The 13,682-nt window shown below is 42.2% G+C and overlaps 1 protein-coding gene across 2 annotated transcripts in view; it reads right to left on the bottom strand.

Moving 5' to 3' along the window:
• Positions 1–13,682, bottom strand: part of LOC110526072 (regulator of G-protein signaling 3) — an 85,099-nt gene that overhangs the window by 33,181 nt on the left and 38,236 nt on the right. For both annotated transcript variants that reach the window (XM_021606673.2, XM_021606674.2), the window contains 2 exons: positions 7,512–7,780; positions 6,788–6,868 (listed from right to left, as the gene is read on the bottom strand). In XM_021606673.2, coding sequence (XP_021462348.2) covers positions 6,788–6,868; positions 7,512–7,780 — 350 coding nt within the window. The remainder of the gene's footprint in view (positions 1–6,787; positions 6,869–7,511; positions 7,781–13,682) is intronic.

The raw sequence follows: 13,682 nt of genomic DNA, 5'->3' as shown, positions 1-13,682 counted from the left end.
CTTTCCACCTGGCTACCCCTACCCCGGTCAACAACTCTGCACCCCCCACAGCAACTTGCACAAGCCTCCCCATTTCTCCTTCACCCAAATCCAGATAGCTGATGTTCTGAAAGAGCTGCAAAATCTGGACCCCTACAAATCAGCTGGGCTAGACAATCTGGACCCTCTCTCTCTTAAATTATCCTCCGCAATTGTTGCAACCCCTATTACTAGAGACTGTTCAACCTCTCTTTTGTATCGTCTGAGATCCCTAAAGATTGGAAAGCTGCCACGGTCACCCCCATCTTCAAAGAGGGAGACACTCTAGACCCAAACTGTTACAGACCTATATCTATCCTACCCTGCCTTTCTAAAGTCTTCGAAAGCCAAGTTAACAAACAGATCACCGACCATTTCGAATCCCACCGTAACTTCTCCGCTATGCAATCTGGTTTCCGAGCTGGTCATGTGGGCACCTCTGCCACGCTCAAGGTCCTAAATTATATCATAACCGCCATCGATAAGAGACAATACTGTGCAGCCTTCTTCATCGACTTGGCCAAGGCTTTCAACTCTGTCAATCACCGCATTCTTATCGGCAGACTCAACAGCCTTGGTTTCTCAAGTGACTGCCTAGCCTGGTTCACCAACTACTTCTCAGTTCAGTGTGTCAAATCGGAGGGCCGGTTGTCCGGACCTCTGGCAGTCTGTTAACAAACCTCCAGACGAGCTTCAATGCCATACAGCACTCCTTCCGTGGCCTCCAACTGCTCTTAAATGCAAGTAAAACTAAATGCATGCTCTTCAACCGATCGCTGCCCGCACCCGCCCGCCCATCTAGCATCACTACTCTGGACGGTTCTGACTTAGAATATGTCGACATCTACAAATACATAGGTGTCTGGTTAGACTGTAAACTCTCCTTCCAGACTCACATTAAGCATCTCCAATCCCAAATTAAATGTAGAATCGGCTTCCTATTTCGCAACAAAGCATCCTTCACTCATGGTGCCAAACATACCCTCGTAAAACTGACTATCCTACCGATCCTGGACTTCGGCGATGTCATCTATAAAATAGCCTCCAACACTCTACTCAGGAAATTGGATGTAGTCTGTCACAGTGCCATCCGTTTCATTACCAAAACCCCATATACTACCCACCACTGCGACCTGTAAGCTCTCGTTGGCTGGCCCTCACTTCATATTCGTCGCCAAACCCACTGGCTCCAGGTCATAAGTATTTTTGAGGTAAAGCCCCACATTATCTCAGCTCACTGGTCACCATAGCAGCACCCACCTATAGCATGCGCTCCAGCAGGTATATTTCACTGGTCATCCCCAAAGCCAACTCCTACTTTGGCTGCCTTTCCTTCCAGTTCTCTGCTGCCAATGACTGAAACGAATTGCCAAAATCACTGAAGCTGGAGTCTTTTGTCTCCCACACTAACTTTAAGGATCAGCCGTCAGAGCAGCTTACCGATCATTGCACCTGTACACCGCCATCTGTAAATATCCACCCAACTACCTCATCCCCATATTGTTATTTGGCCCATTTATGGCCCATTTATTGCCTTACCTCCCTAATCTTACTACATTTGCACACACTGTATATAGATTTTTCTATGGTGTTATTGACTGTACGTTTGTTTATCCCATGTGTAACTCTGTTGTTGTTTGTGTCGCACTGCTTTGCTTTATCTTGGCCAGGTCGCAGTTGTAAATGAGAACTTGTTCTCAACTGGCCTACCTGGTTAAATACAGTTGAAATAAATAAAATAACATAAATAAATGAAAAAGTATTCAGACCCTTTACTCAGTACTTTGTTAAAGCACCTTTGTCAGCGATTAAAGTCTAGCGTCTTCTTGGGTATGATGCTACAAGCTTGGCACACCTGTATTTCTCCCATTCTTTTCTGCAGATCCTCTCAAGCTCTGTCAGGTTGAAAGGGGATCATCGCTGCACAGCTATTTTCAGGTCTATCCAGAGATGTTCGATCGGGTTCAAGTCCGCGATCTGGCTGAGCCACTCAAGGACATTTAGAGACTTACGAGCGCTCTGGAGCATGATTTCATCAAAGATCTCTCTGTACTTTGCTTTGTTCATTTTTTCATTAAAACCTGACTAGTCTCCCAGTCCCTGCCGCTAAAAAACATCTCCACAGCATTATGCTGCTAACACCATGCTTCACCGTAGGGATGGTGCCAGGTTTCCTCCAGATGTGACGCTTGGCAGTCAGGCCAAAATGTTCAATCTTGGTTTCATCAGACCAGATAATCTTGTTTCTTAGAGTCTTTAGGTGAATTTTGGCACACTCCAATTGGGCTGTCATAAGCCTTTTACTGACCAGTGTACACTCAACCATAAAGACCTGATTGGTGAGGTGCTGCAGAGATGGTTGTCCTTCTGGAAGGTTCTCCCATCTACACAAATTAACTCGGGAGCACTGTAATAGTGACCATTGAGTTCTTGGTCACCTCCCTGAACAAGGCCCTTCTCCCCCGATTGCTCAGTTTGACCGGGTGGCCAACTCTAGGTAGAGTCTTGGTGGTTCCAAACTTCTTCCATTTAGGAATGATGGAGGCCACGGTGTTCTTGGCGACCTTCAATGCTGCAGACATTTGTTGTACCCTTCTCCAGGTCTGTGCCTTGACACAATCCTGTCTCGGAGCTCTACGGATAATTCTTCAACATCATGGCTTGGTTTTTGCTCGGACATGCACTGTCAACTGTTACTGTGGAACCTTCTATAGACAGGTGTGTGTCTTTCTGTTACGGTTTTCTTCTGATGGAGAGGAGGACCAAAATGCAGCGTGGTTATTTTGATTCATGTTTAATAAAAGGATAAACACGAACAATACAAAACAAGAACCGTGACGTGAAAACCTAAACAGCCTTATCTGGTGCAAACTAACACAGAGACAGAAACAATCACCCACGAAACACTCAAAGAATATGGCTGCCTAAATATGGTTCCCAATCTGAGACAACGATAAACACCTGCCTCTGATTGAGAACCACTTTAGGCAACCATAGACTTTGTGATAACTCCACTATACCACAATCCCAATACCTACAAAAAAAACAAGACAAAACACACCACATAATTAACCCATGTCACACCCTGGCCTGACCAAAATAATAAAGAAAACACAAAATACTAAGACTAGGGCGTGACACTTTCCAAATCATGTCAAATCTATTAAATTTACCACCGGTGGACTCCAATCAAGTTGTAGAAACATCTTAAGGATGATCAATGGAAAAACAGAATGCACCTGAACTTAATTTCAAGTCGTATAGCAAAGGGTCTGAATACTTATGTAAATAAGGTATCGGTTTTCAATTTTTAATAAATTAGCAAACATTTTAAATAACCTGCTTTTGCTTTGTCATTATCGGTTACTGTGTGTAGATTGATGAGGAAAATGTTTAATTTCATAAATTTTTGAATATAGCCCCAATGTAATGAAATGTGGATAAAGTCAAGGGGTCTGAATACTTTCTGAATGCACTGTATTTTGGTATTTTTGGAGCTTTTGTTTGTGTTTTTTCGGGTCTCCTCCATACTGCACAACGAGCATGAGATAGTGAGAAGCATTTTTTTTTGTTGCCTTTCTTATACTAATAGACTTTTCGAAGAGGGATGCAAGTTTGCTCTTGTTTGCTGAATGTTAAATACAGCAGCCAAAATGACTTGCGGGAAAGTTTGAAAATAAAGAGAACGCAATAAAGAAAGTCACCTTTTACTAGAGAGATTTACACGGTTATCAAAACAGGGTCACCAGGGTAAGCCAGGGTAAGCCTACACGAAACACAACCCTCATTTTAAGAGTTTCTAAAATCCCCGATGGGAAAAATTAATGGTGGAAAAACCATTGGAACTATTTCCTTGTTTGACCGCTATGTTTAATGGGCATTATGACTCATACTGTGGTACTCTTTTGCCATCTCAGTCTCTGGACTTGAACCCCATTGAAACCTGTGGTTTGAATTAAAAAGAGGGCAGTCCACAAGCACAGACAAAGAATATCAAGGATCTAGAAAGATTCTGTTTACAGTGTTCTCTAATCTCATAAAACATTTTTAGAAAAAGGCTCAGTGCTGTCAGGGTGCTTGGATTACTGAAAACTGGGTTGGCAATAATTTTGACTCCTATCTTTTTAAGATTTTTTTTACTACTTGTTAAACAAAATCTGTCTCTAAGCAATTGCAGTAGTATAAAATAATATACTTTTTGTGGTTGTTGCATGCAATATAGCACAGTATTTGTATTATTTATTTTATGCAGTCTTTTTTGCTCATCTTAATCAATGGTGTCAATAATTATGGACCTGACTGTAATAATGTATAGCATAACATTTAAAAAAATAACAGAACCATGAAATATATACATCTGCGCACTGTTGAAGAGAAGCAAAGCTAAGCTGAGACAATATGCCTAACTTAAATTACTGTTCCAGGACTGCCTGGAAAACAGTGGCAAGTGTTACTCAGTGGACAATCCCGGCTAATAAAAAGTTAACATAAACTAAATTAATTAGGACCATAAAATGTAAACTCTGCAAAAAAAGAAACTTCCTCTCACTGTCAACTGCGTAAATATGTGTATGAACATAAGAAGATTCAACAACTGAGACATACACTGAAAAAGTTCCACAGACATGTGACTAACAGAAATGGCAGAATGTCCCCCTGAACAAAGGGGGGTCAAAATCAAAAGTGACAGTCAGTACCTGGTGTGGCCACCAGCTGCATTAAGTACTGCAGTGCATCTCCTGCTTATAGACTGCACCAGATTTGCCAGTTCTTGCTGTGAGATGTTACCCCACTCTTCCACCAAGGCACCTGCAAGTCCCCGGACATTTCTGGGGGGAATGGCCCTAGCCCTCACCCTCCGATCCAACAGGTCCCAGACGTGCTCAATGGGATTGAGATCCGGGCTTTTCGCTGGCCATGACATTCCTGTCTTGCAGGAAATCACACACAGAACAAGAACATGGCTGGTGGCATTGTCATGCTGGAGGGTCATGTCAAGATGACCCTGCTGGAAGGGTACCACATGAGGGAGGAGGATGTCTTCCCTGTAACGCACAGCGTTGAGATTGCCTGCAATGACAACAAGCTCAGTCCGATGATGCTGTGACACACCGCCCCCAGACCATAACGGATCCTCCACCTCCAAATCAATCCCGCTCCAGAGTACAGGCCTTGGTGTAAACGCGAATCCGACCCTCACCCCTGGTGAGACAAAACCGCAACTCGCCAGTGAAGAGCACTTTTTACCAGTCCTGTTTGGTCCACCGACGATGGGTTTGTGCCCATAGGCGACGTTGTGCCGGTGATGTTTGGTGAAAACCTGTCTTACAACAGGCCTACAAGCCCTCAGTCCAGCCTCTCTCAGCCTATTGCGGGCACAGTCTGAGCACTGATGGAGGGATTGTGCGTTCCTGGTTTAACTCAAACAGTTATGTTCGAATGCAACGATCCTGTGCAGGTGTTGTTACACGTGGTTTGCCACTGCGAGGACGATCAGCTGTCCGTCCTGTCTCTTTGTAGCGCTGTCTTAGGCGTCTCACAGTACGGACATTGCAATTTTTGCCCTGGCCACATCTGCAGTCCTCATGCCTCCTTGCAACATGCCTAAGGCACGTTCACACAGATGAGCAGTGACCCTGGGCATCTGTCTTTTGGTGTTTTTCAGAGTCAGTAGAAAGGCCTCTTTAGTGTCCTAAGTTTTCATAACTGTGACCTTAACTGCCTACCGTCTGTAAGCTGTCAGTGTCTTTACGACCGTTCCACAGGTGCATGTTCATTCATTATTTATGGTTCATTGAACAAGCATGGGAAACAGTGTTTAAACCCTTTACAATGAAGATCTATTTGGATTTTTACGAATTATCTTTGAAAGACAGGGTCCCGAAAAAGGGACGTTACTTTTTTTGCTGAATTTACTGTAAGACACATCAAATCCAGCCATCTCCTTTCTTCTTGGTGAAAAGGCAGCACACATTTGTATTACTTTATTATAAACCGTCAGTCTCTATCTGAGAAGTAACTATATCAAGTTCTGTGTATCCTACGTCACCATTAAAGAGACCCATATCATTGCATCCGAAATGGCACCATATTCCCTTTATAGTGCACTACTTTTGACCAATGCCCTACGTGACTTGGTCAAAAGTAGTGCACTACATAGGGAATAGGATGGCATTTGGGACACAGTCATACCATTCCATTTCTCACACATTGTTCAGTGATATGGATCTGGCTTTTACCAGGTAATGTTTAACCCGTCCTAATAATACTGCATGGTTGTGCATCTCTCTATGGGGTGTCACTGGAACAAACTAGAAGCCTGACAGAGAAAATTGACATTTGTGCTGAAAAATGACTCTGGTGCAAAGGCAGACCAATAATGTAGCAGATATAACTATTCAACAAATTCCAAGACTAAAGAAAAAAGGCGTATTTGTAGAAAATGTCAATGTTAATTGTTGTGCATACCTTATGTGATTATTCTAACATTAAGTTACTTGGTATTACAATGGTCATTCAGTAATTGTGTTATAATTGAATAGAAACAAAGTTTGGCTTTTTTTAATTGCACAAGAAGAATAGGGACTGTTCCTTATTCCAATGGTGTAAAAACAAGAACCACTCTACTTCATTGCTGTGCAATTACAAAGCTATGTCTAAACTATTATGTAATAATCTAACTATGTCATTACAGTGTAATGACAGGTAGAAGAGCATCAATGTTAAGTGTCAGCGTAAATGACACAACAGAAGAGAAAGGATATTGTACCTTGATAGACATGCACTGGCTCTCATGCAGGATCATCTCCTCTGAGAGAAGAAGTGTTCGCTCGCTACACAGTTCCAGGGGCTACAAGAGAGAACACACCAGTAAACACCCCTGTGCTAATAATGCATGATTTGATATCATATATACTGAATATGCCATTTAGTACACTCTTTTATCCGAAGCGACTTACAGTAATGCGTGCATACAATTTTTGTATGATTTGCCCCAGCAGGAATCAACCTACTATCCTTGGTGTTGCAAGCACCATGCTCTACCAAGTTAGGATATACACACAGGATATGATTTTGTCTATCTTTCTATCGCTCTGAAATCAAACCTCTTAGGTTGAGTTTAAATCAGATGCTAAATAACATTACACCATCACAATCATGAATCTCACTAATGCTGGGTCATGTTCACTAGGACCGAAAGGGAAGAAAACAGTCAAATGGGAGGTACTGTTGGAACTTGTCAAATAAGAAACAATCGTTTTCGCTTTGCGTTCCATAACAATTTGATATGTTTTGCTACAATGTCACCTCAAACACTACCCTGCTGTCAGTTTGATAGTCTTCTACTTGCTTCTCATCCAGACACCCCAATCATGCATCTGATCAGTTCAGCCAAGGGACAAATATGACTGACAGCAACAACAGACCCACCAGTCAGCTCAAGAAAAACATGATCATGTAATAACACAAATTAATAAAACAAAAGAGCCAACCTGAACAAAGACGGGGAAGATGAGGGTTTTGGGCGCCAGCGTGACGTAGGTTCCGTAATTGGAGTAGGGCAGATGAGACTGGACAATGGTGCAGTTCTGGTAATTGCCATAGCTGGGTTGGTAGCCAGATGGGGGCAGCATGGTAGCCGTCTTACCGATGATGGAGCGTTGAGAAGATAAGCCTGTGGCCTGTAGCCCGCTAGTAGTGTCCTGTAGAAAGCCATTGCCCTTCTGAAGTCCACCGCTTGGGTGACTTTGATAAATCTTACCTGTTTTGGTAAAACATGAATGCAAGAATATCCTCTCAGAAAAATATACATAGAACGTTAACATACTGTACAGTACACTCCCCTACGTATTTATTTAGACAGTGAAGCAAAAACATTTAACTTGGCTCTAAACTCCAGCATTTCGGATTTGAGATCAAATGTTTCATATGAAGCGACAATATAGAATGTCACCTTTTATTTGAGGGCATTTTCATACTTTCATACTACTTATTTTACCATATAGAAATGAAAGCACTTGTCTGTATGTACAGTTGAAGTCGGAAGTTATGTAAACTTCAACTGTACACCTTAGCCAAATACATTTAAACTCTGTTTTTCACAATTCTTGACATTTAATCCTAGTAAAAATGTCCTGTCTTAGGTCAGTTAGGATCACCAATTTATTTTAAGAATGTGAAATGTCAGAATAATACACTGCTCAAAAAAGGGAACACTAAAATAACACATCCTAGATCTGAATGAATTAAATATTCTTATTAAATACTTTTTTCTTTACATAGTTGAATGTGCTGACAACAAAATCACACAAAAATGATCAATGGAAATCAAATTTATCAACCCATGGAGGTCTGGATTTGGAGTCACACTCAAAATTGAAGTGGAAAACCACACTACAGGCTGATCCAACTTTGATGTAATGTCCTTAAAACAAGTCAAAATGAGGCTCAGTAGTGTGTGTGGACTCCACGTGCCTGTATGACCTCCCTACAACGCCTGGGCATGCTCCTGATGAGGTGGCGGATGGTCTCCTGAGGGATCTCCTCCCAGACCTGGACTAAAGCATCCGCCAACTACTGGACAGTCTGTGGTCCCAGATGTGCTCAATTGGATTCAGGTCTGGGGAACGGGCGGGCCAGTCCATAGCATCAATGCCTTCCTCTTGCAGGAACTGCAGACACACGCCAGCCACATGAGGTCTAACATTGTCTTGCATTAGGAGGAACCCAGGGCCAACCGCACCAGCATATGGTCTCACAAGGGGTCTGAGGATCTCATCTCGGTACCTAATGGCAGTCAGGCTACCTCTGGCGAGCACATGGAAAGAAATGCCACCCCACACCATGACTGACCCACCGCTAAACCGGTCATGCTGGAGTATGTTGCAGGCAGCAGAAGGTTCTCCACGGCGTCTCCAGACTCTGTCACGTGCTCAGTGTGAACCTGCTTTCATCTGTGAAGAGCACAGGGCGCCAGTGGCGAATTTACCAATCTTGGTGTTCTCTGGCAAATGAGAGCACAACCCCCACCTGTAGACGTCGGGCCCTCATACCACCCTCATGGAGTCTGCTCAAACGGTCAGAAACAGACACATGCACATTTGTGGCCTGCTGGAGGTCATTTTGCAGGGCTCTGGCAGTACTGCTCCTGCTCCTCCTTGCACAAAGGCGGAGGTAGCCATCCTGCTGCTGGATTGTTGCCCTCCTACGGCCTCCTCCACTTCTCCTGATGTACTGGCCTGTCTCCTGGTAGCGCCTCCATGCTTTGGACACTACGCTGACAGACACCGCAAACCTTCTTGCCACAGCTCGCATTGATGTGCCATCCTGGATGAGCTGCACTACCTGAGCCATTTGTGTGGGTTGTAGACTCCGTCTCATGCTACCACTAGAGTGAAAGCACCGCCAGCATTCAAAAGTGACCAAAACATCAGCAAGGAAGCATAGGAACTGAGAAGTGGTCTGTGGTCCCCACCTGCAGAACCACTCCTTTATTGGGGGTGTCTTGCTAATTGCCTATAATTTCCACCTGTTGTCTATTCCATTTGCACAACAGCATGTGAAATATATTGTCAATCAGTGTTGCTTCCTAAGTGGAAAGTTTGATTTCACAGAAGTGTGATTGACTTGGAGTTACATTGTGTTGTTTAAGTGTTCCCTTTATTTTTTGAGTAGTGTAGTAGAGAGAATTATTTATTTCAGCTTTTATTTCTTTCATCACATTCCCAGTGGGTCAGAAGTTTACATACACTTAGTTAGTATTTGGTAGCATTAAATTGTTTAACTTGGGTCAAACGTTTTGGGTAGCCTTCCACAAGCTTCCCACAATAAGTTGGGTGAATTTTGGCCCATTCCTCCTGACAGTGTAACTGAGTCAGGTTTGAAGGCCTCCTTGCTCGCACACGCCTTTTCAGTTCTGCCCACACATTTTCAAAAGGATTGAGGTCAGGGCTTTGTGATGGCCACTCCAATACCTTAACTTTGCTGTCCTTAAGCCATTTTGCCACAACGTTGGAAGTATGCTTGGGGTCATTGACCGTTTGGAAGACCCATTTGCGACCAAGCTTTAACTTCCTGACTGATGTCTTGAGATGTTGCTTCAATATATCCGCATAATTTCCCTTCCATATTTGTGAAGTGCACCAGTCCCTCCTGCAGCAAAGCACCCCCACAACTTGATGCTGCCACCCCCGTGCTTCACGGTTGGGATGGTGTTCTTTAGCTTGCAAGCTTCCCCCTTTTTCCTCCAAACATAATGATGGTCATTATGGCCAAACAGTTCTATTTTTGTTTCATCAGAACAGAGGACATTTCTCCAAAAAGTACAATCTTTGTCCCCGTGTGCAGTTGCAAAACGTAGTCTGGCTTTTTTTATGGCGGTTTTGGAGCAGTGGCATCTTCCTTGCTGAGCGGCCTTTCAGGTTATGTTGATATAGGACTCATTTTACTGTGGATATAGATACTTTTGTACCCGTTTCCTCCAGCATCTTTACAAGGTCCTTTGCTGTTGTTTTGGGATTGATTTGCACTTTTCACCCCAAAAGTACATTCAGTTCTAGGAGACAGAACGCGACTCCTTCCTGAGCGGTATGATGGCTGCGTGGTCCCATGGTGTTTATAATTGCGTACTATTGTTTGTACAGATGAACATGGTACCTTCAGGTTTTTGGAAATTGCTCCCAAGGATGAACCAGACTTGTGGAGGTCTACAATTTGTTTTCTGAGGTCTTGGCTGATTTCCTTTGATTTTCTCATGATGTCAAGCAAAGAGGCATTGAATTTGAAGGTATGCCTTGGCATACATCCACAGGTACAACTCAATTGACTCAAATGATGTAAATAACCCTTTCAGAAGTTTCTAAAGCCATGACATAAGTTGAAAATTCCAGAAAACTAAGAGTATCTGACCCACTGAAATTGTGATTCAGTGAATTATAAGTTAAATAATCTGCCTGTAAACAATTGTTGAAAAAATTACCTGTGTCATGCACAAAGTATATGTCCTAACCGACTTGCCAAAACGATAGTTTGTTAACAAGAAATTTGTGGAGTGGTTGAAAAATGAGTTTTAATGACTCCAACCTAAGTGTATCTAGTCCCCCCATTTTGAAGGTGTCATTAGCATTTGGACAAATTCACATATGAGTATTAAAGTAGTGAAATGTTTAGTATTTGGTCCCATATTCCTAGCACGCAGTGACTTCATCAAGCTTGTGTCTCTACAAACTTGTTGGATGCATTTGCAGTTTGTTTTAGTTGTGTTTGAGATTATGTTGTACCCAATAGAAAATAATGGTAAATAATATATTGGAGTCGCTTTTATTGTAAGTAAGAATATAATAGTTTCAGAATACGTCTACATTAATGTGGATGCTGCCTTGATTACGGATAATCATTAATGAGTCGTGAATAATGATGCGTGAGAAAGTTTACTGAGGCACAAAGATCATACTCCCAAGACATGCTAACCTCTCACAGGGGAGGTTAAACATTTTTTTGGGAGTATGATATTTAGATTTGGTTCATTAAGAAATGCTAGCAGCCATGACTGAATTCAAACGTGAGTTGTTTCAGGGTGTGGTTTGATGTGAGTGTCTCGTGTTTGTTTACAGGTGGGGAGAGTTAGCCAAATCATTTTGCCAATTAGCTTCAGCCGGCTGGTGTGCAACTGTGGCATAGCCTATCTCTGGGGATAGTTAAGGACCGTCAATAAATAATAAATATACACCAATGTAAATGGGATAATATTTTCATGTTTGACATCTTTTAGTTGTCTCATTAAATGCTTTCAATATTTGTCAATTCATTTCAACAATTTACAGTATAGTTGATTTAAGGTTTTTAAGTCATTGAAATTTGGAGCTATTGACATTTTAAAATATTGTCCCATGTACATTGCGTAATTTGTGACCCTATTCAGGAAACTAGGCATATGTCACAAGGCACGACTTAATAGGAGAGCCATTTGAACATAATTTTTACATTTTTTTATCAAAATGTGTTTATTTTGGCAGAAATGCCTTCTCGAACATGTGAACTTTTATGTGCCTTAATAGCAAACTTGTATGCTATCTGTAAATACGAATACAATTGTTACAATTATGAGCCTTGTTGGTTAAGCCCCAGAAAAAGTTAGCAACCTTCCCTCTAGCCATGATTGGCTGAGATAATGAGTAGGCTGGACATGCCGAGAGAGGAGTTCGGGTTGGTCTGCCATTTTGAAGGCGTCTGTCTATTTGAGCTCATCAGTCTGTGTTGGTAATCCTGTCGAACGCGGCTTTTTTTTAAAGTTCTTGTGTAGTGGCACTGCATAAGTGTTCCTCTCCATTTTCTGGGGGATCAAGTTTTGAAATCAGTGGAATTAGAGTATGATAGGGTTTTTCTCCATCTTTAGCTGTCTCCGGATTACATCTTCAAACTAAGGACAACCATGGTATGGCATTCCTGACAGGGAGAAGCATGTTAATGTACAGGTAAGATAGCTAGCAACATTTTCAGATATTACACATTTCTAATTTTGACAAAGTTGTTTCATTTCAAACTAAAGTGTACTGTTAGCTAGCTAGCTAACGTTAGCTGGCTGGCTCCCTAGCTTATTATTTGTTTCCCAGAGCCGTTTGCTTTTCTAGTTAGAGCCTAATGTTAGCTAGCTAACATTGGACCTGGTTGGTTAGCTTCCAGCACTGTGGCATTGTTGCCACTTTGTTAATTGTTGTTTAACTAGCTAACGTTAGCAGGCTTGCTCGTTAGCTAACATTCTATGAGGTGTGTGATCTTAAACGTTGTTAAAACCTACCTAGCTAGCTAGCTATATGTCTTAAGCTAAAGTATACTGTTAGCTAGCTAGCTAACGTCACCTGCCTGGCTCCCTCGAGGACGTTATTTGTTTCCCAGAGCTGTTTGCTTTTCTATGTTAGGCAGTGTTTTTTAACTAGCTAACATTATCTGGCTGGCTTGTTATCTAACGTGACGTGTGTACAACACCCGTTGAATATGGCTTGTGTCAGTAAACATCGGCAAAAAAGCGTAATGAAATTGTTGCCAGCAGAGCTGGTTAGGCTGTTTTCATGTTATCCAGAGGTAAACAAATCATCGGCCAGAGCGTCAAGTGTGCGCTTCGAGAGCGAAACGAGATGGGTGGGGCTAAAGCTTAACTGGGTGTGAACGATGCTGAATGGGAGTAGACAAAGAAGAGCTCTTCACTAGATACCAAAACATTCAAAGGCGATTTTCTCAAAAGTGAGTTTACAAGTTGATCAACTCTCAAAGCAGAATTACTTTCCCATTGTTCCTCAAATGCAGTGTATGATATACCATTTTGTAGCTTTAAGTCTCTACTTTTATCCAATATAAAAAACACCATTTCACATTTTGCTACATAAGACCGAATCCAGGTGGTGAGTAACATTTACTGATGGTCCCTAACTAGCACCATAGGGATATCGAATGGCAAACCAAATTGACCATGGGCATTACAATGGGGTTGCGTGCAATTGATGATTACTTGGGTGATGCCGGCTGTGTCAGGCAGGATTGAAATGAACCCAACCCAAGTAAAACCGTTATGGTACCCTTCATTCCATGACATACCATTTTGTTCAACTCGCAAATCCCAGTTTAGGACGAGACTGACTTTATGACCAGAATTATTGTTTTAACTGTAC

The sequence above is a fragment of the Oncorhynchus mykiss genome, chromosome 6, assembly GCF_013265735.2.
Source record: "Oncorhynchus mykiss isolate Arlee chromosome 6, USDA_OmykA_1.1, whole genome shotgun sequence".
Classification (NCBI taxonomy): domain Eukaryota; kingdom Metazoa; phylum Chordata; class Actinopteri; order Salmoniformes; family Salmonidae; genus Oncorhynchus; species Oncorhynchus mykiss.
This window is presented reverse-complemented; position numbering and strand designations above follow the sequence as displayed.